The sequence below is a fragment of the Herpailurus yagouaroundi genome, unplaced genomic scaffold (genome assembly GCF_014898765.1).
Source record: "Herpailurus yagouaroundi ecotype Mexico unplaced genomic scaffold, PumYag 162, whole genome shotgun sequence".
NCBI classification, from domain to species: domain Eukaryota; kingdom Metazoa; phylum Chordata; class Mammalia; order Carnivora; family Felidae; genus Herpailurus; species Herpailurus yagouaroundi.
Genome location: NW_024412403.1, coordinates 70,713,156 through 70,736,044, shown reverse-complemented (window position 1 = coordinate 70,736,044; position 22,889 = coordinate 70,713,156). Strand labels below are relative to the sequence as shown.

The window sequence follows — 22,889 nt, the reverse complement described above, 5'->3', positions numbered from 1 at the left end:
TCGTGGCTGCCGAGCCATGAACATCATGAGGGCACTTCCGGGCGTTCCTGCAATTTGCCTGTGTGCAGCAAGCTACTCAGGTGCTGGAGCTTCTGGAACTTACTTGCTTTTCCAGATGATTGGCAATTTTAAAAAGTAGGTCTCTTGAGGGAAGTTTTTAAGCTACGGAGTATAAATTAAAATATTAAGTAAGATAATGTCGTCATGAGAGATTCTGCCCCATGAACCTAGGTTGCATTTTTCAGCAAAGTGTATTTCACACCCATTGGTAGTATGCAACAGCTGGAAGCCAGTCATTTATTTGAGGAACCTTTTATTTAGAGAAAAACCTGTGACCTCAACTCCTCACACTTTATCAGTTTGCTCTGAAAAGGCAGCACATTTGTACCATGTTGAACGTGGCTCAGGAGAGAACTGAGCAGTGTTTCTGGGGAGGTGACAGCAGCACAGGAGGAGGGAGCTTCTGGCTTCCTGGGAAGCAGGAAATCCTCAGTTTCTTGCTGCCCACAGCCACCTGACCCCTCCCCCAGGGCCCCGCCCACCACAGGAACGGTACTAGGAACAAAAGCCATCTTCAAACCTAGTCCAGGACTTAGGTTATTCAGAACCTCTGGTGGGCGGGGTGGGGGGGGGTGGGGGATCACGATTTGCACTTAAAATTGGAAGAGACTTTGGAGTGACTAGCAAGTCCTCCAGAAAAACCAGAATTCCTCCATCTAGGGTTCACATGGCAATTCTGACCCATAGTGTTGTGGAGGTGAGATGTGACCGACTGGCTTATAAAGTCAAGTTTGGGTTTCTCCAAGCCCTGGTAACTGGAAGTACAATTATATACTCTTCTCATTTATTCTGGGGTTAGAACGTGTTTGGTTACTAGGTAGGATGTAACATAAATCTCTCCCTAGAAGGAAATATCTTAGGGCCCTCAGGCGCCACTGAGATCAAGGGCAGAGGAGCAGAAGTAGAGAGGGATCTCCCCATCACGTTTTCTTCGGTTTCTAGTAGAGTGCATTTAATGGGCTAGATCTCCAGTGGATGGTTCACCTGCTCTGGCACCACAGCTAAATGGAACAAGCTGTCACAATCACATTCTGAAGACTCAACCTTGGGTGGACCAACCTGATGGTTTTTAAGAACCTGCCAAACAAAGATTATTACCTTGTATGAACTGATAGGATGTTTATTAGTCCTTACACTGTTGAGTCTCCACATTTCTAGGTGTCTGGTTTTCTCTTCAGTGGCAAAACCCAGTGATTTGTGGGTTCTTAAAACTCCAGGAAGCATATTGTCCATTTTCTAGGAAGCATGTTGTCCATTTTCACGGGAGTGCCGGGCAGTAACCCAGACAGGGACCTATCACATGTCTCCTCTGCACACAGACACTCTTTCATGCAGTGTCTATGCTCCACGGCATGGGCTACACCGTCACCAATGCACCAATTCAAGGGTTGGACCTTCTCTGACTACAGCCTTTGCACCCAGCGGCTTGCTAAGTCCTCCCAAATGTAGGCATCAGGATTACCAAATTCTAATAAACCAGGTGAGGCTCTAAGGAAGTCTATTCTCAGAACGCTCCTGCAGCCAGGCTTCCCCGCCTCTTGTTATAGGTATCATGTTACTGCAGTGAGTGACACTGTAGGAATCCTTTGACTTTCCCCTTAGCTGAGCCCTCACTGTCTCTAAACTGAGACTTCCCTACCAGTGAAACAAAATTTTGGCCATGACCCACTAAACTGATATGACAGTCCAGTTTAAAAACTATTAAGTTAGATCCTGAAATCTCCAGGCTTCTTCACGAATTTTCCTGTCCCCCTTCAGCACATTGCCATTATCAGCCCACCTTGTATGTTAACTTAGATCACATTAGCTTGTACTTGAAACTTCTCATTTGAATCACAATCAGCTCTGGGATGTTCTGACAGTGTTCTTGCCCTTAGAATTTTTATGGAGAATAACATCTGCAACTCCATTTCACTTCCACTTCCCTGTATTCAGCCAGCCCAGACATGTCTACAAATTTATAGTGATTTTTAGTTGGAGAGTATCTCAACCAGGATGGGTTTGTAATGTTTAACGGAGTAAGCAGTTACTGAACATGTGCAGCATGCCTAGTCCACACAGTAAATATATGCACAGGGGCCATCACTGCGCAGGTGGCTGCTTCTGGGCCATTAGCTGGAAATTATTCAGCAGACACCCATCATGTTGAACAAGCTACTTCTTCACTGCCACTTCATTCCGAGCCTTACCTCCCTGGAATTCTATAATTCTGTATTTCTTTGAAGTGTGGTTGTAAAGTCCCATCACTTCACAATACACACACATACAGAACAGTCTTAACAGTGGAACGCCCAGAGTAGCATGAGCATGTTTTGGGTGGAACAGAAAAGGGCTCAGAGCACAACAGAACCAAGTAAGCACACCCATTTGCCTTCATAAAATAACACTTTTGCATGGGACAGGTGTAAGGTAGAACTTAATTATGCAGACCCATCTGTGGGTGAAACAAAAGCAACTTGGGGGAAAGCGATCAATGCTATTTACTGAAGCCCCCATGCTGGTTTTATTAGCACTTAATGAAGAATAAAGAATACCAGACTGATTCCTCATCATAGGGAGATTCATAACACAAGTAAGCAACCCCAGATCCTCTGCTACACAGAAAAGGGGCTGGGCATTAGTCTTCTATCCTCAAGCTTGTCTTTTTAGCAAGTATTTGGATGAAGCCACAGATGGTATATTTATCTAATAATGCTGGGAGATGTGGCTGATGTACTGGACAAAATTTACATTCCAAATATAAATTCACACTCAAAATGTACTAGAATACTGGGATGGAACTGAACAGGAGAAAATCTGATAGATATAAAGTGTTCCCACCCTCAGGTTACTAAGTCACCTGTGCAATGAGGGGGGGTCCACGAAAACAGGCATGGAGATTTGATAAGCCAACCACTGCACACCACTCCTAGACACATGTACCACCTTAGGGAGGAGACTAGGCATAGCAGCCCTAGAACAAGAAGCTGAATTTGTATTAGTTAGATCACATCTGCTGTATTAAGTACCATTCTTGTATGCCCCACTTTATACAGATCGTTACACACTGAAGGAAATCCAGAGGAAGGCAACCAGGGTACGGGAGGGTATGAAAATACACTGATACAAGGAACAGTTGGAGAAACTGAGGACTTATAGACAGAAGATTAGAAGACAAGACAACCGTCTTCAAATATCTAAAGTCCAGGGGTTGCCAATGGCCCACGATGCTACAATTTGATGATTAAAATGAATACCTGACAGTAATGAATTATAATCCATCAGCTACTCAAATAAACCATGAGCCAATGCTAACAACAAGTATCTAAGCCTTAGATGCTAAGGGCTAACAAATGGAAAGAGGAGTAAAGTTGCTCTGTTTACACACAAGTAAGTTGAAGCTACATCTATTCAGCTATAGTATAGAAAAGAACCTGCTGATAGTCAATGAACAAAGAGGGCAGAATTCTACTCAAGAAGTAGATCCTCACAACCTGTTAAATAATTGTGTACTCATATTCATAGCGTCTAAACTTTTGTTTTCCCTCAAATAATGGTGGAAAATTAACCCTTACTGAATGTCTTATAGGTGCCAAGTAAATGTATTTTACTTAATCTTCCCAAGGACTCAGTGAGATGGGTATTACTTGTCTTATAGATAGGGAAATTAAGGCACAGCAACTCACACAACATGACACAGAGGGCAACCACCAGAGCTGGGATTTGAACCCAGATGTGTCTAAACTCCTTCCACCCCACCACAGCACACAAAATACACACAAGGTGATTGGAGAGGTCCTAGGGCCCCACAGCTCCTCAAGTTGGTCTGTCATGACTCTTTAATGGTTACGTTTTCCTCATCTACCCAATATAGCAGGGCTGTGCTCTAATTCCTCTGGATTAAAAAAGGAAGACTGGGGCCTTTTCTAGAAACCCATTGTTAAAATGACCCTGATCCCTGTGGGGTGAGTCACAGCTGCCCTGTTGAATATGATTCAGTTTAGCTGAATCAGTCCATTTGGTTACCTTGTTCTTCTTCAGAGTCCGTTCACCTGACTATTTGGAAACCAACAAGACCAGTTTCCGGGTCTTCTGGTACAGTTAGGGGAAGGCTTAACACTGTTGACATCTATGAAATCAAAGATCCCACTTAATGGTTTGCCTGATGAAAGGGAGTGTAGGAGGACATATGGCTGTCCTGGTATCACTGTTCTGTGTTAGAAGAGTAAGAACATTCTAAATTACAGTGCATGGTCACAGACAGGCCCTCTATTTTATTCTGAGAGTGTGACTATTTCTAGGTGATTTTTCAGGTTTCAGGTACAGAACACAGAATCTCTCAAGATCTCAAGACCTGCTGTCCATGTTTCCCAGGGTCTGAGAAGGGATTTGGGGGTTCCTGTTCCCAACAGGCCAGGTTCTCCAGCTGACTAATGCTTTCTGCTTGGAGGTAAGGGAACTTCTAGATTTCTTTAGCACATTTAAAAATACAATGTTTGTATATCTGGCTGCTTTCAGACCAGCTGTTTTAGCTGCCCCTCAATGCTGGAATTTTCTGAGATGAGGGACTATGTTCCTTCTGTTCATTCATTCCACAAGTCTTTCCCAAGCATCCATGTGTGCTGTGGGCCCAGGACATCAGTGAAGCAGACAGACAACCTTGCCCTCATCAGGGCTTAACGGCCTGGCTATAGAGACACACATCAAACAAAAATTACACAAAGAAGGATTCACATTCAACAAATAGTCCACATCACTCTATAGTATCCAGCACAGAGCTCGGCACGTGGTGGGTGCTTTTTCACGAATATGTGACTGATGTTTTTATGGAATGTGTAGAAAGACCGACCAGCCAAGTTAATCTTAGCATTGGGAGTACAATGCCTTGGCTTTGAGAGTGAGGGAAAAACGTGACAGTGAAGCAGAATGATCTGGGTTCTAGTTCCTTCTTTTCCACTAATGACTAGAACCTTCTTGGTTGAGTCACTCAATCTTTCTGGGCCTCAGTTTCCTTATTCATAGAATAACATGTAAGTAACCAAGATTCTTTGTTAACAGTGACATGCCTGCCATCAGAAGTGTTCTAATCTAGCCTCACTTACCTTGCCAGAAGACAAGGAATGGCTGGAGCCGAAGACAAGACAAATGCCCTGCGTCTAGGTCAGGGCTGTGGGAGGATGGAGTAGCAGCTGGAAGGGATGGATCCCCTGGGCTAACAGGCTCTCTCTGAACATGGGAAGCATTGCATTTTGCTTCCCACCCACTGACTGTTTAAAAAGAAACACTCATTTGTGGGATATTCTAGGTTACATTTCTAAACAACACATCAAAGGAGAAAGGGAGGTACAGGAATAGTTTTCTTTGTATGTTTTTACAAGTGGAAAAAAACAATTTTCCATCCACTTTGATAGTCAAAAATGGCTTAGAAACTTGAAGGCAGGACATCAGACAGAATTAGCTTGAATGTCCTTGAATACTAGTCTAGAGTGTGATTTAGCACCATGATCTTGGAAACCATGGGGCACAGTCTTTTTTTTCCCCCAGTAAGAAAAAAAATTTAGGAAAAATCCTAATGAATGTAGATCATCTTTAAAAAAACATAACTTAGAAAACAAAAATGAAGCAAGGACACAGCCTGTTGCCTGAGGCTGAAGGACTAGGCCAACATATTGGGTCTTGATAGGCTAGGGCCAAATAGTCTTTGGAAATCCATACCTTCATTCATAAAATCACTAATATGCTGCAAAAGATCATTTCATACCCTAACACCCTGAGGTAAGCAAATGATTGTAGGGTTAGAGAGAAAAATCTTCCTGTCTCTGCTGCAAATTTAGACAGCTGAATTCTTCCCCTCGCTTGAACAAATACATAGGGTCTCTGCTACAGTCTCCTTTCTTTCACTGCCTCCAGAGCTACTAACTTCTTGCTTATTTGCTCCAAAATATAAGAGACCAAGCGACCAGGCTTTCTTGCAAGACTATTACATCCCTCCAAGCTGCTTCACGCACTACCACTTCTTGGTCCTCTGTGCCTCAGGAACTGAGCCTTGATACTCTGGCCCAAGGAAGGCATCACTTCCACTGGAGCCCCTTCGGAAAGAAGGCCCTTACCAAACAGCATCTCTGTGGCCATTTGCCAAATCACTGGTCTTGGTCTAATTTTAGATGATTCCATTCAACCATTATAAATAGGAGCCAATCATAGCCACTAAGGTCTCAGGAAACTATCCCAGCCTCAGCGCCCTGAGGTCCAGCCTCCCACGAGGCAGAGCCACCCAAGCCGCCCAGTGGGACATCTCTAGAGGACGGGAGACCCAGACCCTCTCACCCTTCAACTTTGCTCCTTCTGCTAAACTCTCACGACAGGAGAGGTCTGGCTGATCACCTGGTCTTTTGTCCCCTCAGACGACATCTCCACACTATGACATAGCTCCTCCAGCCCTGCTCTTTCCACTTTGGCTGGCACAAAGAAACAACCGGTTCCTGAGGCTGGGCTCCATAGTGGGAGAAATTCCTCTGAGGGTAACTCTCCAGGGGTGGTTAAGCCAACAAGAAGTCTTGGGGGAAGGAAGGTTGGGACACTGTCCTACCTTGTCACTGTCCACTGTATTCTGAGAGGTCCTAGAGGCGATAGAGATGGTGTCTGGCTGGCTGCTTCCATCCCCCTGGCTGTCAACATCCTCCACTCCATCCCTGCAGGAAGAAGAGAAAAAAAAAACAGGGGTGGGGGTGGGGGGAACCACTGTGGGTTTAGAGCACACTAGGATTTCCAGCTGTGCTGGCAGAGCAGAGTCTCAGCACTTTCGAACAGGGATTTGTCTAAAATTATCCCACTAAAAGGAGCAGCCCTATGTGATTTTCGAAGATGTCACCTTTGCACTTAAGCACACAATCCCTGTGCTGATAACTGAACACAGAATGATTCCCCCACACCATAACTCCTCTGGCCCATGGTATAGAGGAGGCAGTTATTTATTTATTTATTACTGGGAATGGGTCTATAATAGGCAGTAGGAAGAGGTATATTCTACTTAGAACCAAGGCTTCTATCCAGCTGACTGGGTGATCTATGACAATCCCAGAGTTTAAAGTGTTCAAATAGTTTTTCTGCATGCTGTAAGAGGATAGGGGTTAGTTTATAGCTGGCTTATAAAGAAAACAGAGCTGATAAGATATTGTGACTTGTATTTCTTCTGCTTAAGAAAACGACATGAGATATTCCTCCAGAGGAGATAATCTTTGGGGAGTTCCTGATGCTGGATGCTCAACTCCTGTGTATGGAGGAAGAGATTATTTCCTTCAACTTGGTGGGTCCTGTTGATCTCATGCCTATTTATGATGACTTCTTATCAACACAAAGGCATCATCTCAAAGATCACAGATTCCACAGTAGCTTTTTGAGTCAGCTTGCTCCTGAGTATCCGGTAAGGTAATCTCTTGAGTGTACTCCCGGCATATGGCCTTCCTGGGCCACTGGACCATTTAGCTGTCTCACTTACATATCCCTTCAATTCTCCAGCTTAAGAATTATGTCTCAGTCCTGCACTGAATGCATAGCCAGGGCAAAGGGGATTAGATGCCCGGGAACTGGTGAGGCTGGGTGGTCAGTGTCAGGAAAAACTGAAGGAGGTGTGGGCCAGGGACATGGACATGGAAAAATTAGCACAAAACTTGACAGTTCTTCCCAGCTTATGAAGGTTACTCCCCTGATGCTACTTATGGAGAAGTCATGGCATCAGGAAGTTGCTGCATAAGGATGACACCACGTGGACAAAATTCCCCATATACTGAAGCCGCCTCACAGAGTCTAGACAATTATGATCTGGTGTACATGGACGTTAGTGTGCATGCGGGTACAGTATCTTCTAGTCACCAAAAAGTGCCTTCTCCTGCTCAGAACACTTCTAGGTCAACTGCTTTCTCACTGCCACTTACGGGCTGGGAAATGCCAACTTATTTTAATAATGCAAGCCACACATTCATAGGAAGGAAATTCTCCTGTAAAATGAAATTCCGTGATGCATTTCAGGACCAGGAATAAAGCACTTGTAGATCATCTGCTGTTTTAGATATCTGGGCCGTTGCTCCCTGCCATGTGCACAGAGTTGAGAGTTGGCTGTACTTTGCGCTTCCCACCATTCTGGCCCATCGTGGGCCCTTCTGGTCCATTGCAGATGAAGCCAGTTCTGAGGGAGGTGGGGAGCCCATCCAGGAGTGTGGGTAGTGTTCTCCAAGCCAATCCACTCCTCCGTAAACTCTGTCCCCATATCTTGGGAGCCAAGCTAATGAAATTACAGACAGCCTGACTGTTCTCTGCAGAATCTGCCAAGGCTTTTCACCCTCCTATTTCAGGACAATGACAGAGAAAAGGTGGGAGGCATTTCCAAGATATGTCCACCTCATGTTCTATAGATGCTCAAACTCTGCTACGTAGGAAAAAGGGGCACTTTCACAGGGAAACTTGAGCCAACCTCACCTGAATATCCTTTCCTGCATGCTCCTGGACATTGAGTTCATAACATTTCCACTCTACCTTCTATATTAAAGTAGAGGCCTCCTGCAGCAGGGTCTGCCTCTAGTGCTAAAGTAAGTCTATTCCATCCCTGGATCCTGGATGCAGGTAACTGAAATGCAAACAATTCCTCCTCCAACACATTCATAATTTGTCCTTCCAGCACTGAGAGGTGACTTTATTCCGGCCATGCAGGTTTGGGGGCTTCTGTCCTGTGGTGGTATCTCTCCCTACCTTAGTCACACCCTTCTCTGGGCTACCACCTCCCTTTGTACTAATGCTACTATCCACAGGTCCTCAGTTAATGCATCCTTGTTGGCACCAAAAGGTCAACTAAATCCTTGTGATTTACCCTGTTCACGAATAGGGGAGGAAAGGAGAGCCTGTTGCCGTCAATGACGATCACCCCAGAACTCTGTTTTGTTTTGTTTCAAAGTTAACATGATGGTTTTGAATGCTTTCTTTTGAAGTGCCCTCTAAAAGAGTCATTGTGAGTGACTGTCACATGGAGGCTTGTGAAAGGAACACCTAGGAAGTCTTCCACCAGTTTAGGGCAACTGGGATTCAGGAGGGCCCAGAGAGATAAAGATACAAAAAAATCAGTCCCCCTGCTTATCTCAGATACATGAAGGTGAGGACTCGAGGGTTACAGAAGAGCTGCAGTGATAACCCCATCATACTATCCCCTACCCATTACAGTATGCAAAACTCATTTACTGTCTTACACAGTCCACTTAGGCCCCCCTCCCTCCCAAAGCCTTCCCTGGACACTCCTCTCAAGTGCTCATCTAAAGTCCCCTCTGAATGAATTTTGACAGCATTTACTGTCCCCATCAGCAGCACTGGTTCTTCTAGTCTAACCATTCTGCGTGGGAGACACAACTGTTAGATGGTTCTCGAGGGAAGGGACTCATCACGCATCTTCCCCTTCTCTTCTCAGAGCACCCAGCAGAGTGTCTATGAAATAAGAGGTGCCCAATGAAGCCCTGCTGAATTCAATTGACAGTTACTGGTGAGATGCTTAAAGAAAAGATTGCTCATCTTAGATGGGACTTCACAGAGAATGGTGCCAACTGCACAGCACACCCCTTCTGTGGAAGCAGAGGGCGACCCCACTCCCACTCCCGGAGCATGTGAGGCAGTGCTGAGAGGAGAGACGCTGGTTACCTCTTACTATTGTTCCTCTGTTTGGCTGGTGTTTTGGGGAGTTGAATTGGCTCCTTTAAAGCTCCTTTCAGGTGAATGATCCTCTCTTGAATCACCTCTCGAATGTTCTTGATCCACTCCTGCTTGGTTTCTATGTTGGAGGCCTGGAGTGCCACAGAGAGAAACAGTAAACACCCCATCTTCCTTTGTTCTCAATCCTCCTCCTGCAGGCTTAACCCACTACTTTTAAGGACACCAAATGTTTGAGGCATTCATTTCTATTTTACGCATATGACTCTTCAATTCTTCTGCAACTCCTAGAATGGGGCTATAACCTCAAGACTCAATGGACACTTGCACGGGGGTGATTTTCAAAGTATTTAATGCTCCACATGGCACTGACCAATACTGACATCTGTCCTGGTGTGGGAGCATGTGTGGAGGTCCCCCCGCCGGGCCAGGGATGAACACATCAGTTACCAGATGCTGGGAGTTCTGGGGAACACTGGAGATGTAGCAAGGGGCATTTGAAGGCAGTGGCTATTCACCAAGTGGTATGGGTCTATATCAGCACATTCAACTCCTAGCATGGCTACATAGGCTTATGCTGACTGAAAGTCAATGCTGGGTTTTTAGCCTGGTAAACATGTTAATTGAAGGCACTTCTACCATCTCATAAGTATCGCATTTGTCTTTGTGGAATTTTTTTCAGGTAATTCTGTCTGATGGCAGGCGGCGGCTAGGCAGGCAATTCCTAGTGAACAAGTGTGAAGCATTTGTCAGGGTTGGACCATCTTTTCCTTGGTGATAGCCACCCACTGATAAGCAACTGACTGATGGGTGCCCCATCCGCAGGACCCCTTCTTGGTTAGATGTACGTTACCACGAGCATATTCCCAGGCTGTGTGAGCTCTGGAAAGTTAGAATGACTCCTTAAGGCCCTCATCTGGAGAAAGGCCCTTTCTTAGTACTCCTTTCAATCAACATAATTCCCTTGCTAGTGTGATTTATGAGAGCTTCTAGAATGTAAGTTTCCAGAGGACAAGGTCCATCTCTCATTTGTAGTTACAAGCAGCACTGAGCAGAATACCTTCTATGTAGGTGTTCAGGAAAAAGTATTGAACGAACGTGGATCAAATCAAGGTACCTTTTGTCAAATGGTCAGTTGTCCTTGCCCTTGAAGGGGACACGTGGACAGAACATATCTAAGTGGGCCCTGCTGAGGAAGCGCAGCAGCTACTCCCTGCATCCCTCCCTCTTCATGCGCTTGAGGGGATCGACTTAGGGGACCACGGATCTTTGAGATTTCAAGTCTATGTCCACGATAGAACTTGCTTTTTGATACCAATGTGATACTGCCCTTCCCGGTGGAGTCTCCAGGCCCCACCTTTCAGGAATCATGTGCCCCAGCCCCCTGCCTTTCTCCTGCCACCCTCAACCCTCAACCCAGCCCCAGTGGAGAGCAGTACTTACTTTCAGCACTGTTTTATTGTCTGAGGAAGGGGTGCGCCCAGACCACAAGGCGAATTTGCAGGGATCACCTTCTACGTGCTCGGTCACACCCAGCTCTGAGGTCTGTAGACAGGAAATGCCTGTGAGAGGCGGGGAAGGGGAGGGCAGTGGGAAACTTAGGGCTGGGGTGGGAAGGGAAAGGTGACAAAGAGGAGAGGACCGAGGGAGGGGCTTCTGTCAATCAAACTTCAACAGACTGGAAGCTTTGTTCCTCTACCCAGGCTGAAAGGATCTACAAGCACCTGCCTGATTAGCAGGTTGCAGGGAGGGAAGGTGAAGAGGGAGGCGCTAAAAGCAGACATCAAGAAGAACGATGGACTCTAAAATGCAGAAGGGGTAGTCGAGGGGGCAGCTTTCCAAATAGGAGGCATTTTCATTTGTCCACGATGGTTTTGGTGTGGCACCAGGGGAGAGATGAGCTGAGTGTTCAAGAGCCCTTCCTGCCCAAAGGCTCTATGACAACAGGGAGACTTGTCTTGCCCCACCTGCCCCACCTACCAGTAGCTTGTTCTTGTAAACATATTTCGTGTGTCCTGAAGAGTCTTTGATCTCCTTGCTAAAAACCAAGGAGATCTCAAAGAGGAACAAGTGCCGCTCTCGCCCCTTCCGGATCAGTGACTTTGGGTCCCACACTTGAAAGGCATCCTGGAGAATCAGCTCCCCCTGCACATCCAGGTTCTCGTCGAACCCTGAAAGACACCCGTTTCCACCCTGTGGAGTTTCTGTAGCACCCCGTCTGGGTGCCATGGTCCACTCCCCTCTTGGAAAGGTCTCCCTGACTGTGAGCATTCCGTTCCCACATCGCTTTCTCTGATTCCTGACACTCCTAAATACTTGAGTAGATAGCTCTAGGGAACTGTAATCAGATCTCCCTTTCTGCACCGGTCTCTTACACATAACCAGTATCAGTGGTATCTTCTCAAAAGCCTGAGACCTCCTGCAAGGGCAAACCCCATATCACCTTCTTCCTCTACAGCTCCCCCACAGACTTGGGCTCCGAGCTCTGACTGGGGTTGAGGACTGTCTGATGGAGTGCCCTCGACTCCACTTTATTTGTCATTGCTGTATTTCTTACAGTCCATTCCCAGGACTCTTCCCTTTGATGGCTCCTGTCCAATGTGGTGCACAAGCCTTTAACAGCTATATTTATTCCACTTTAAATTTGAACAGGGGTTCTGAAACTTAGTGTGCTTGAGAATCACCTGCAGAGCTTGTCAAAACACAGATTCCTGCCCACTCCTGCCCTTAGAATACTGGGATTCGGTAGCTGTGGGGTGGAGCCCAGGAATTTGCTCTTTTGACAAGCTCCCAGGTGTTGCTGCTACTGTTCCACATACTTGGAGTAACTGGATCCAGAATACAGGTCAGGAACAGGCTGGAGGAGAAGGGTGCTAACAGATGAGGACACCCAGGGCTAGGGATGGGGATGGAGTGCAAACAGAAAAGGGGGCAGAGAACTGTGGCAACAGGAATATGTTCAGATGGTTAGTGCTCAGTCTGGAGAAGGTAACCAGGGCTCTGCTATATTATGAATTATAGCTTCCTATATTCAGAGTGGCCCAGGAAGTAGTGAGATCAGACCAAGATTAGAGGTGGGGGAGGTGGGAGGGAAGGTGATGGTGAGAGATGGAGTCCAGAGGAGAAAAAACAGCCCACAGCTCTGCATATTTACAGCAGAGTACACTGATCCCCCTTAACATCTGTTTTCCAGGCCAGACTGGAATGTGGAGTCTGAACTTATCCGACAACTTCCGCCCCAGTGCAACTGCTCTGCTCCTCTGTTCTGTGGTGTTAAGGGCATTTTATTGGAGTCTAACTCTACCAGGTTTCTGGGTCCCAAGACCATGGTTCCAGTGGACTAAATGTACATTGGTGAAGTCCTATCAGGTCTGTCTGGCTGGACTTTTCTCACCTGCTAGGAAGGCCGTAAGGATGGTTGCTCACCAATGTGAACATCAATGTGAACCCAATGCCACTGAACTGTGTGCTTAAAAATAGTTAGAATGGTAAATTTTATGTTATGTATATTTTATTACAATAGAAGAAAAAGAAGAACATAAGGCTGGAGACCTTGGATGTATGTCCACATGCATGCAGGACTTCTACTCATTCTGATGACAAATGCGATGCAAATGCTATTGCAGATGAACAGGACTGCTGTGGGTCAGGGTTCTAGCACATTTATAGTAAGGATGATGGCCTGTCCTGGACTACCTCCCATGCAGTGAGTTATCCACATATCCAAAACAGCTGAGGTCTGATTCTACCTGGAGGCAGGTATTGATCGAGTTGGCCTCTCACACCTCCTGAGGACCTATGTAACAATTTGCCATTTCTCCTCTCTTCCAGCCTTGCCCGTTGCCTGACGTCATGCCACTTCCTTCCCACAACACAAGCTCCCTAGTCTTAGGAAAGGAGGAGGCCCCCCAGGGAGGCTGGGAAGACAGCTACCTTCCAGCATGCTGACATGCATGGCATCATTGGCTTTCTTTGGGACACTGAGCATCACCTCCAGGCCATCCTTGAGCTCTCCCTTCCCTTCTTCGCAGCAAGTTAAAAGTTCCTGGGGAAAAAGTCCAGACACAATTAGAGCCATTTGCCCCAGCTTTCCCACCCTCCCACCACCTAACCCATCAAGGTGATTACAGACCAACTTTGTTCTCCGTAGTGGTTTCCTCTAAGCTATAAGAAAAGTGGGGTGGGGTGGAGAGTTATCTCCAAAGGATTCTACCACTATATTTTTTCCCTAGACTTAGCAACAGACATCTACTTCTGGCACCACATTTATTTATGTACCTCTTCTCCCTAAATGCTGACTTCCCACCATACTGGGAGCAACCTGGGCTCATAGACATTATAGGTTTATAGCATTTCAGAGTTATAACATATTTTTAGATCATATAAATCAGGAGTTCATACCTTGGGACCAGTATATGGGGTTCTGGACTAGTTCTTTTTAAATCTTAAATCTAGAATCTACCCACCATGCCAACCCTATCTCCCCCATGACGTCCACCATGCTGAGGCTTCTCAGAGCATGCCCTCTCTTACTTCCTCATTGAAGACTAGGTCAGTATTCTCTCCACAAAGACATATAGTATCTGGTTGATGGAGAAAAAATAATCTTCAACTATCTTAAAAATTCTAAGGGCCATTTGGAGTGATTTTGCCCAAACCAGAGGAATACTGGCATTCATTTTTCCTATGAGGGTTATTGTATTTTGTTCGTTTTGACACTGGAAACAAAACAGTTAAGCAACAGATCTGCAATCCATACCCTCTCCTTCTGTAGGGGCTGGTGAAGGCAGAGGATGGGTGGATGGGGTAGAGATGCACTTCCAGGAAAGAAAGAAGTTGACCAGATCAAACCCTGTAAACATGTCAGACTTCCTGGCTAATGGTAGTACATAGCAGGAGAGTCCTTATCTATGGAATGCTTTTAGTAGGATATATCTGGTTTGTCTAGGACTTCTTACGGTAAACAAACCTGGAATCTATGGCTTTAGGGGCATGGTTCCCTGTAAGATATCACATATGCTATGCAACTATCTAAGTAAATAGTATGTTTCATAAACAAAATGGCTCTCTTCAGGGTAAATGATATTATACAAGATATACCATTTAGAAAGTCTGTGTGTTAGTCTGGGCCACAGCATATCCTGATGCTCCAAGAAAGGGCTTAGAGCTGTTGATGGTTCTGGACTTCTCTCTGCATTATCTCTTCCTCGGGATTATTTGTATCCTTGAAATTATTAGTAAAAGCTTTATACTTGGTAAGATATCTGATTAGTGAGCATCTGACACGAAAGTACAATCCTTTGTGTCATCTTGGATACAATCCCATATGAAGAAGGGAGCTTTGAGTGCCCAAAGGAGAGGTGAACTGCCTCGAGCATGTTGGGGAGGCAGAAGTGATCAGTTCTCAGCTCGGTCCTTGGTTCCAGTTGGTATAATGGCATCACTGTTCAGAAAGCTGCACTTACTTCTGCCAACCTGAAGTTCTCTGACTCTCCCCAACCCTTTCCTAATTTTAACTCTCCTGACCTTGTTTCCCATACATCCTCAAAGGAATTTCCAGGCAGAAGCACAAGAGACAAATAAGAAATATATGCTTCAGTGTGCAATAGAAAATTCCAAATGGTTTAACCCCCCAAAGCAGTGTGGCAAGTCCATCAATCAACCACCCAAGCCCATAAATTCTCCTTGGATCCTTGCTATACTTGTTATTAAAGAGAAAGCTCCAATTTAATTTAGACTTCAAAGGACATCTGTAGCAGATTTACATGGAGAATATTGAACACTAACTGACAGATAGTTTTGACTTTCATGCAACACCCAAAGTGAGGAATCCCAGAGGATACTGATAATTAAATATCAGTTTATTTGGAATAAAAGTGTCTTTAATGAGAAAATAAATCCCATATTGTTTATTTATAGTAAGAGCTCAGCAAACTGAGCTTTTACTCCACAGTACTCTGCTACCAATGCATTTATAAGAGGTCAAAATTACCTTGGTAAATCTTTTTACAGATTTTCCACAAATTCCCACTACTTCATTTTTTTTTTCCTTCTCAGTTACCTGCACAGTCATCTCTTCCTAAAACATCCAGTTACAGAGTGAAGGGCCCAGAGCCCACCCACCCATCACCTAAAGCAAAACACAGGGCAGCCTGTCCGTCCTCCACTTTCCTCTCTTATCTGTGTCACATAATTATCCAGGGAACTTCAGCCCTGTGGGATTAAAAGGGAGAGCTGAAAAGCTATATTTCTTTTAGAACTGGATCTTACGTTTTAAAAAAAATTTTTTTAATTGTTTATTTATTTTTTGAAGGAGAGAGACAGAGCACGAGTGGGGGAGGGGCAGAGAGGGAGACACAGAATCTGAAGCAGGCTCCAGGCTCTGAGCTGTCAGCACAAAGCCGGACATGGGGCTCAAACTCATGAGGCAGGCAAGCCGTGAGATCATGACCTAAGCCGAAGCCAGACGCTTAACCGCTTAACTGACTGAGCCACCCAGGCGCCCTGAACTGGATCTTACTTGATTTAAGGCATTGGCAAGTGTGGATGGGCAAGTTTCTGTTTTGTTTTGTTTTACTTTTTAATTCACAACCCCACCAATTCCTGAAAAGCTTTGAGATGCTTAAATTTAATAACCACAAACGTGAATTTTAAAAAATCTTCCAGTACAAGAAAACTCATTTTAAAGGGTCAAGCGTTAAATGGGATAGGGAAGGAGAGGATCATTACACACAGAAATCTGGGCTAAGGAGAAACCAGTAACAATACAGTAGTCGTAATAGGACTCAATGCTAATTGTCTGATAGTCAAAGGCAAAGAAGGAGCGAAAAGCTCTTGTGATTTAAAGGTAGAGAGTACACCAATTATTTAGGAGAGAACCCCCACACCCTACTCTGAGATCTTATGAGAATTTCTGTGAGCCTTTATATAAAGAACTTTAAAAAACAAAGATGACATCTTCAAAAGCAATTCTGCCCAAACAGCCAAGATGTTCTGCACATTTTTACTTCTCACATGAGTTCTCAACAAAGGCCAAGGGCATGATGCCGTGTTGTAACTCTCTAAGCCATTTCTGCAAGGCTGGATGACTTGAGTGCCTGGAAGCAGAAGCCCAAAATGTCTCTTCTTGGAGACAAGGAAAGAGAAGGTTTGAAGGCAGAGGCAGGAGGGAAAGGGTGGTGCTAGTCCCTGACCTGACCCTCAGTGGGGAAGAGGTCCAGGGCATGGGCTCATGGGGCCCCATGGGGGCTCATGCTCTTCTCATCATGGAATCACATGTGCTAAGCAAGGAGACCCTAGTGGCTGTCCGTGGGCACCTCCAGTGTGACCAGAAACCTAGATGTGAAACTAGACTGGTTTTCAGGTTTAGTGAAGCTAGAATATCTGGGATTCTGCAAGCATCTCTAAACATGAGTTGAATTTCAGCAGATTTTCTCTGGAGCTATACTACTTACAACATGCCTCTCACTATCCCTTTATCCTTTGCATTTGAGGAGCAACCAGCCAAATATTCAAACTCAGGGAAAACTCTACCCTTACACCTTGAGAATTAATATACATAGGGGTTATATAACTGCTTATAATATCGATTTCCCAGGCTTTCTGTGGGGGAAATGTCACATCTTCAGACTGTCGGTGTATCCTTCTCTGAAGAAGCAGCCCACATTACTTATTATTTTACATAATTTGATTATTTGAATTTCAAAGAAAATATTTTGGAGAAAATCCAAATCTGTTTGCTTGGCTCCAAAAGAACCCCTACCTAACATATGGGATCCTCCAGACACAAGAGTGTCATTGTGTTTTAATATGCACTCTTTGAGTGTTTTCTCTCAAAAACCTCATAGTCTTGATAAACACAGAGATTAAGGCAATGGTAGATGCCACCCTGGGCCTCCACTCTCTACGTTGACTGGCAGTGTCCCCTTGACCCCTGACAGTAGGAGGGACCACCAGGAGGAATCTGTCCCAGGAGGGAAGAGCAAGTGAGGCCCTAAGTGTCAGCCAAAACTGCTCCAAACTGTGCAGTGGTGGGCAGGTATGAAAGCAGTCAAAACGTGTTCCTGCTCTCATTTATCCTCTGTCCCCCAGCAAATAAACACCTAGAGTTTCACAGGATAGGTCATGCAGTCTGGGAGCCAGCAAAGCCAATGGGGGTTCACCTCTGAAGTTCTGCTCTAGATGGAGGAAAGGTCTTGAGATGGAAGCTTTCCCATCCTGGGCAAAGCTGGGGCTCCCTGGACCTGATCAGTAGTGCAGGAGGAGGTGCCCAGAGGGGAGGGGAAGTACCTTCAGGAGCAGCTGGTACTTGGTGATCCTCTGGACGGGCTTGATTAGGTAGGAAGAGATGGAGTTGGCCAGACCGTGCCGCTGCTGTATCTCCTACAGGGATGAAAACAGGCACCATGACATACAAAAGGGTGTGTATATGCATGTGTCTTGGGAGGAAGTCAGTGGCGGGAGAAGAGAGCAAAAGGAAAAAGGGTAGAAAATTATGAGGAACCGTTCTTTGATGGGGAGAAAACTAAGAGAGACCAAGACGAACACACAGAGAAAAGGAGAGGTGGTGAAAGGGGAGGAGCTTTAGGGAGAGAAAGCAGATTTGTGTGTCAGAAATGAAACTTATAAAGAAATGGGGAAGGATAAAAGTGGAAAACGAAAGTGAGGAGGTAACAGCAGACAGAAGGGTAAAGGAGAGGTGGTGAAGCAGAAAGTGAAAGGAAAAATCAACCCAGAGCGGAGGTGATCACAAGGGGCTAGTGGGACGATGAGAATAAGGGCGTGGGGCTCGGATTTCTATGCCGATGGCTCCTGAGTCTTCCTCTCCCTCAGTCTCCTTAAAACAGCATGAGGGCATGTTTCCTTTACCATCCCTTCTCTCTTCAACTTAGACCCATCCCAACCCAGAATCATCACTGTATTCTTTACAACTTCTTCATTGTGATCAATGGCATCTCCCTCATTCAGGTCTCTTGAGCTGATAGCCATGGAGTCATTTTTAGTTGTTCTCCTTGTGTTATCCCCAGTGACAAGTCTTTCCTCTCCACGCCATTCATGCCCAGGCTACACCCATGACCTCCAGCTGCTGTTTGGGCCTCTAGCCTCTCATTTTAGACCATTCTCTATCCTGCCTCCAAAATGACCTTCCACGCCACAAGGTGTAGGTGCTGTGAAGGTTAGTGAAGGGTCCATGTAGTCCCCTTGCCTCAAGAACCTTACACACCAGGTGGCTGAGAATACTCACACACATAAATAGCAACAAAGGAGATGGAAGGTATTCCCAGCAAGAACAGAGAGCAATGACTGGGCCCAGGAGTGATGGATGGCTTAGTAGAGATAAAGCCTTCAGCTGAGGTTTAGAGGATAAGTGGGGGTGCGGAAGTGCAAAGCTGGACGAGTGGCATTCTATAAATGGAAATCATATAAAAAATGCACAGGAAACAATCATTGGGTATTTATATGATAATGAGGACCATGCAGAATGGTATAGAGGATGTACACCTGGAGTCCAGGAAAAAATGAAAAATACAGTCAGATAAGCAAGATATATTTAGGCCATTGATAGGGTTGAGCTAGATTAAAAAAAAATTAGGATTTGGTGGTGAGCTTCTCAATGGAAAAGTACTGTAGATTTTAAATAGGAGAAAAACATGGTGAAAGCGATGTCTCAGAGAGAGCAATATTCAGCCTAATAACAAGATACAGGGCGGAGGTTGGGATATAGAGATGGAGAAACCAGTTAGGAGGTTGTTGAAAAATCCCAAGTGTGTAAACACAGAGTTACCATGCGATCCAGCAATTCTACTCCTAGGTATATACCTGAGAGAAATGAAAACATACTCCCACACAAAAACTTATATACACTGTTTACAGCAGTATTATTAATAATAGTGAAAAAGTGGATACAACCCAAATGTCCATCAATTGATGAATGGAGATATACAATGTGAGATATCCATGCAATGGGATATTATTTGGCCATGAGGAGGAATGCAGTCCTGATATATGCTATAACATAGATGGACCCTTGAAAGCATTATGCTAAGTGAAAAAAGTCAGTCACAAAAGAATACATATTATATGATTCCATTTTTATGAAATGTCCAGAATAGGTGAATCTGTAGAGACAGAAAATGTATCATTGGTTGTTTAGCACTAAGGACAGGTGGGAGGATAAGGTGGGGTGATGGCTAAAGGGTGTGGGGCTGCTTTTTGAGGTGATGAAAATGTTCTAAAATTGACTGTGGACATGGTTGCACATATCTGTGAATATACTAAAACCATTAAAGTGTTTACTTTAAATACACATATAATGTATAGCTCTATCTATCTATCTATCTATCTATATCTGTAGGTGTGTACCACGGGCTTGTCCTAGGCTAGGGTTAGTAAGAACAAAGCACTGGGAGGAATACAAGAAACATTTAATTAATTAATTAATCAATTCATTAATTAATTTAATGTTATTTATTTTTGAGAGAAGGAGAGTGTGAGCAGGGGAGAGGCGGAGAGAGGGGGACAGAGGATCTGAAGCAGGCTCTGCTCTGACAGCAGAGAGCCTGCTGTGGGGCTTGAACTCATGAACCGTGAGATCATGACCTGAAGCAAAGTCGGATGCTAACCCAACTGAGCCACCCAGGCGCCCAAGAAACATTTTAAAGTTATGTGAGAGAGGACTTGTCATGTGGCCATGGAGGAAGGGGAAGAAGAGGGAATAAAAAACAATTTCGCATTCCTGCCAGCTATCCCAGAAAAGTAGCAACTTTCTCACCCGTGTGCCTCTTCCCTAGAGGTGTGGAGTTCTAGCTGGACTTGTCCAAGGGTGATGGGCAAAAGAGCTGGCAGCCTGACTCTCTGGGCAAAGGAACATCGTCAGTTTACTTGGCAGCTCTGGCAAGAGAGCACCGGCAATAGGGCACCTTTGACAGCCGTCCATCTCTGCCAGCTCTGGGAAGGCTACATGTGGGGCAGCGAGGAAGGGAGGAAGGCGTTGCCTCCGGGGGCTAGGTCCGCTGAACCATGCTTGCTAACCAGCTTAGCATCAAACACCACAGCCTCACAGCTCTCACATCCAAAGTAGAAAATTCTGGATCGTGTGAAGGTGTGCCCCTTTCTGGAACTTCAATGTTCTGTGCACTCTTTACGATAACGGATACTAAAAGACAGCCTTTCTTAAGGGCTTATCTCTTTTATAGAATGAGGGCCTAAAGCAGATATTTTCTAAGTGAAGAACTTAGGGAACCCTTTCTGATGAAACGGGAAAAAAGCTACAAGTATTACGGGTTCTGGAAAGCTCTGGGAACAATCAGGAGAGGTTACTGAGAGGTTACTGTTCTCCCTCTCCACCTCTATGCCAAGATCCAGGGACTCCTACCTAGTGGACGGTTTTCCTGGCTTCCAGTGGTCTTCCCAACTAAAGTAGAGGCTCATCAGGCACTATGTTGGGAATGGAGGGTGGGGGAAGGGTGTACAATTTGGAGGTTATCTAACTTACTAGTCAAAGTCTAGAAATTGGCTAGAAACAGGAATATGATGACCATAGGACTAAAGGAAAAGGCCAATTGGCACCGCACACTATGATGTGTACAAAATAAACCAAGCAAATCATCAGTCAACCTCAAGGGGCTCATAGGTGGGAGGAGGTGTGTGTAATAGAAAGGTACATTGATAACCCCCATAAGGGAAATTGTTATAAACACTATAAGAGAGATACAAAGTATAACACATGCATAGGGAATGGGAAGGGTTCCCGCAGGACACATTTGACTTTTAAAGGATAGAAAGAATTCCGAAGAGTGACAGAGTGTGCTTGTGTGTGTGTGTGTGTGTGTGTGTCTGTGCAGGTGCATTTTACACACAGAGTGGTAAGGCAGAGAGCGCACTGTGAGCAAAGACGAGGAAGCAGGGGAGTCTGAGGCATGCTCAGAGCACAGGACATGGATGTTCAGAAAAATGCTACGTGGAAGACAGGACACAATGCATTTAAAACTTCACAAACACTCTTCTGCATACTGTTGATGAGTAATCGACCAGAAACATGTTAAAGAAAATACATTATTAACAGAGGTAATAGTGGTAGAGAACATCCAGTATGATACCCAATAAATTCAGATACCAAGTTAAAGAAGTACTTTTCTTGAATTTTCTGTTTTATCAAATCTAACCGTAAAATTCCAGTTTGGGACACTCAGGACCATTTGCATATCAATGCTTCATTTACAAAAGTCATGTATGTTTTTTCTTGCCTGGCTTTCTCCCATTCAAGGGTCATTCCTTTACAGAGCAATGAGACACTTGTGGAATCATTTCTATTTTGGCAGCATCAGTCTAGAAAGATGCTCAGAGGTTCATTTTGTAAACTTGAATATGGGAATGATGTTTAAATGTCTGTATTCCTGAAGGTGCCTAGAACACCATCTTCTCTATAGTAAATACTCAAATATTCATGGGAGAAATGAAAGCGGGTAGGCAGAAACACAGACTAAGAAACATTAAAAAGTTCTGTATTTCAAGTTGTTGTCACTTCTGATGGGACTACCATAATGGCCATCACTGCTACAGTCTCTTTCTCAGTGAACTTCCCTCCCCCAATTTCTTCACGCCTCGTTCTTCCCTTACATCTTACACTGACCCTTTTGATGCTGTTCACTTTATAGCCAACAGGTCACTCTTTTGGGCCTAGCAATATGTAGACTTATGCCATCATTCACTAGCAGGGATGGATCCTTGTTCTAAAGCAAGGGACCAGACAAAAGGTACATCAGTGCCATCTTTGCTTGGCTTCCATTACAGCCCAAGTGATCAGCACTGGCTGTGCTATAACTCTCAAAGTCCAGGCCAAACCCAAGCCAATCATACCAGAATCACAAGGGTGGGACCCAGGAATCAGTATTTTCAAAACTTCCCAGGTGATTCAAATGTGTAGTCAAGGTTGAAATAATGCATGTGAGTAGTGTCTCTCAAACTTGAGTGGCTTCTTAAAACTCAGATTGTTGGGCTTCAGCCCTGGAGACTCTGACTCAACAGATCTGGGGAGGTGGTCCAAAATATGCCTTTCTAACAAGTTCTCAGGTGATGTTGATGTGGCTGCTCTGAGGACCACACTTTGAGAAGCCCTGCATTTGAGGGAGCTGTGTATGAAGTAGCTGTGTATGCATTTGAGG

At 44.9% G+C, this 22,889-nt stretch overlaps 1 protein-coding gene across 20 annotated transcripts in view; it reads right to left on the bottom strand.

The window, feature by feature from the left end:
• KALRN (kalirin RhoGEF kinase) overlaps nt 1–22,889 on the bottom strand; it is a 673,147-nt gene that overhangs the window by 209,315 nt on the left and 440,943 nt on the right. For all 20 annotated transcript variants that reach the window (XM_040484739.1, XM_040484740.1, XM_040484741.1 and 17 more), the window contains exons 28-33: nt 18,016–18,108; nt 13,660–13,771; nt 11,707–11,897; nt 11,170–11,271; nt 9,718–9,860; nt 6,629–6,731 (exon numbers count right to left, since the gene is read on the bottom strand). In XM_040484739.1, coding sequence (XP_040340673.1) covers nt 6,629–6,731; nt 9,718–9,860; nt 11,170–11,271; nt 11,707–11,897; nt 13,660–13,771; nt 18,016–18,108 — 744 coding nt within the window. The remainder of the gene's footprint in view (nt 1–6,628; nt 6,732–9,717; nt 9,861–11,169; nt 11,272–11,706; nt 11,898–13,659; nt 13,772–18,015; nt 18,109–22,889) is intronic.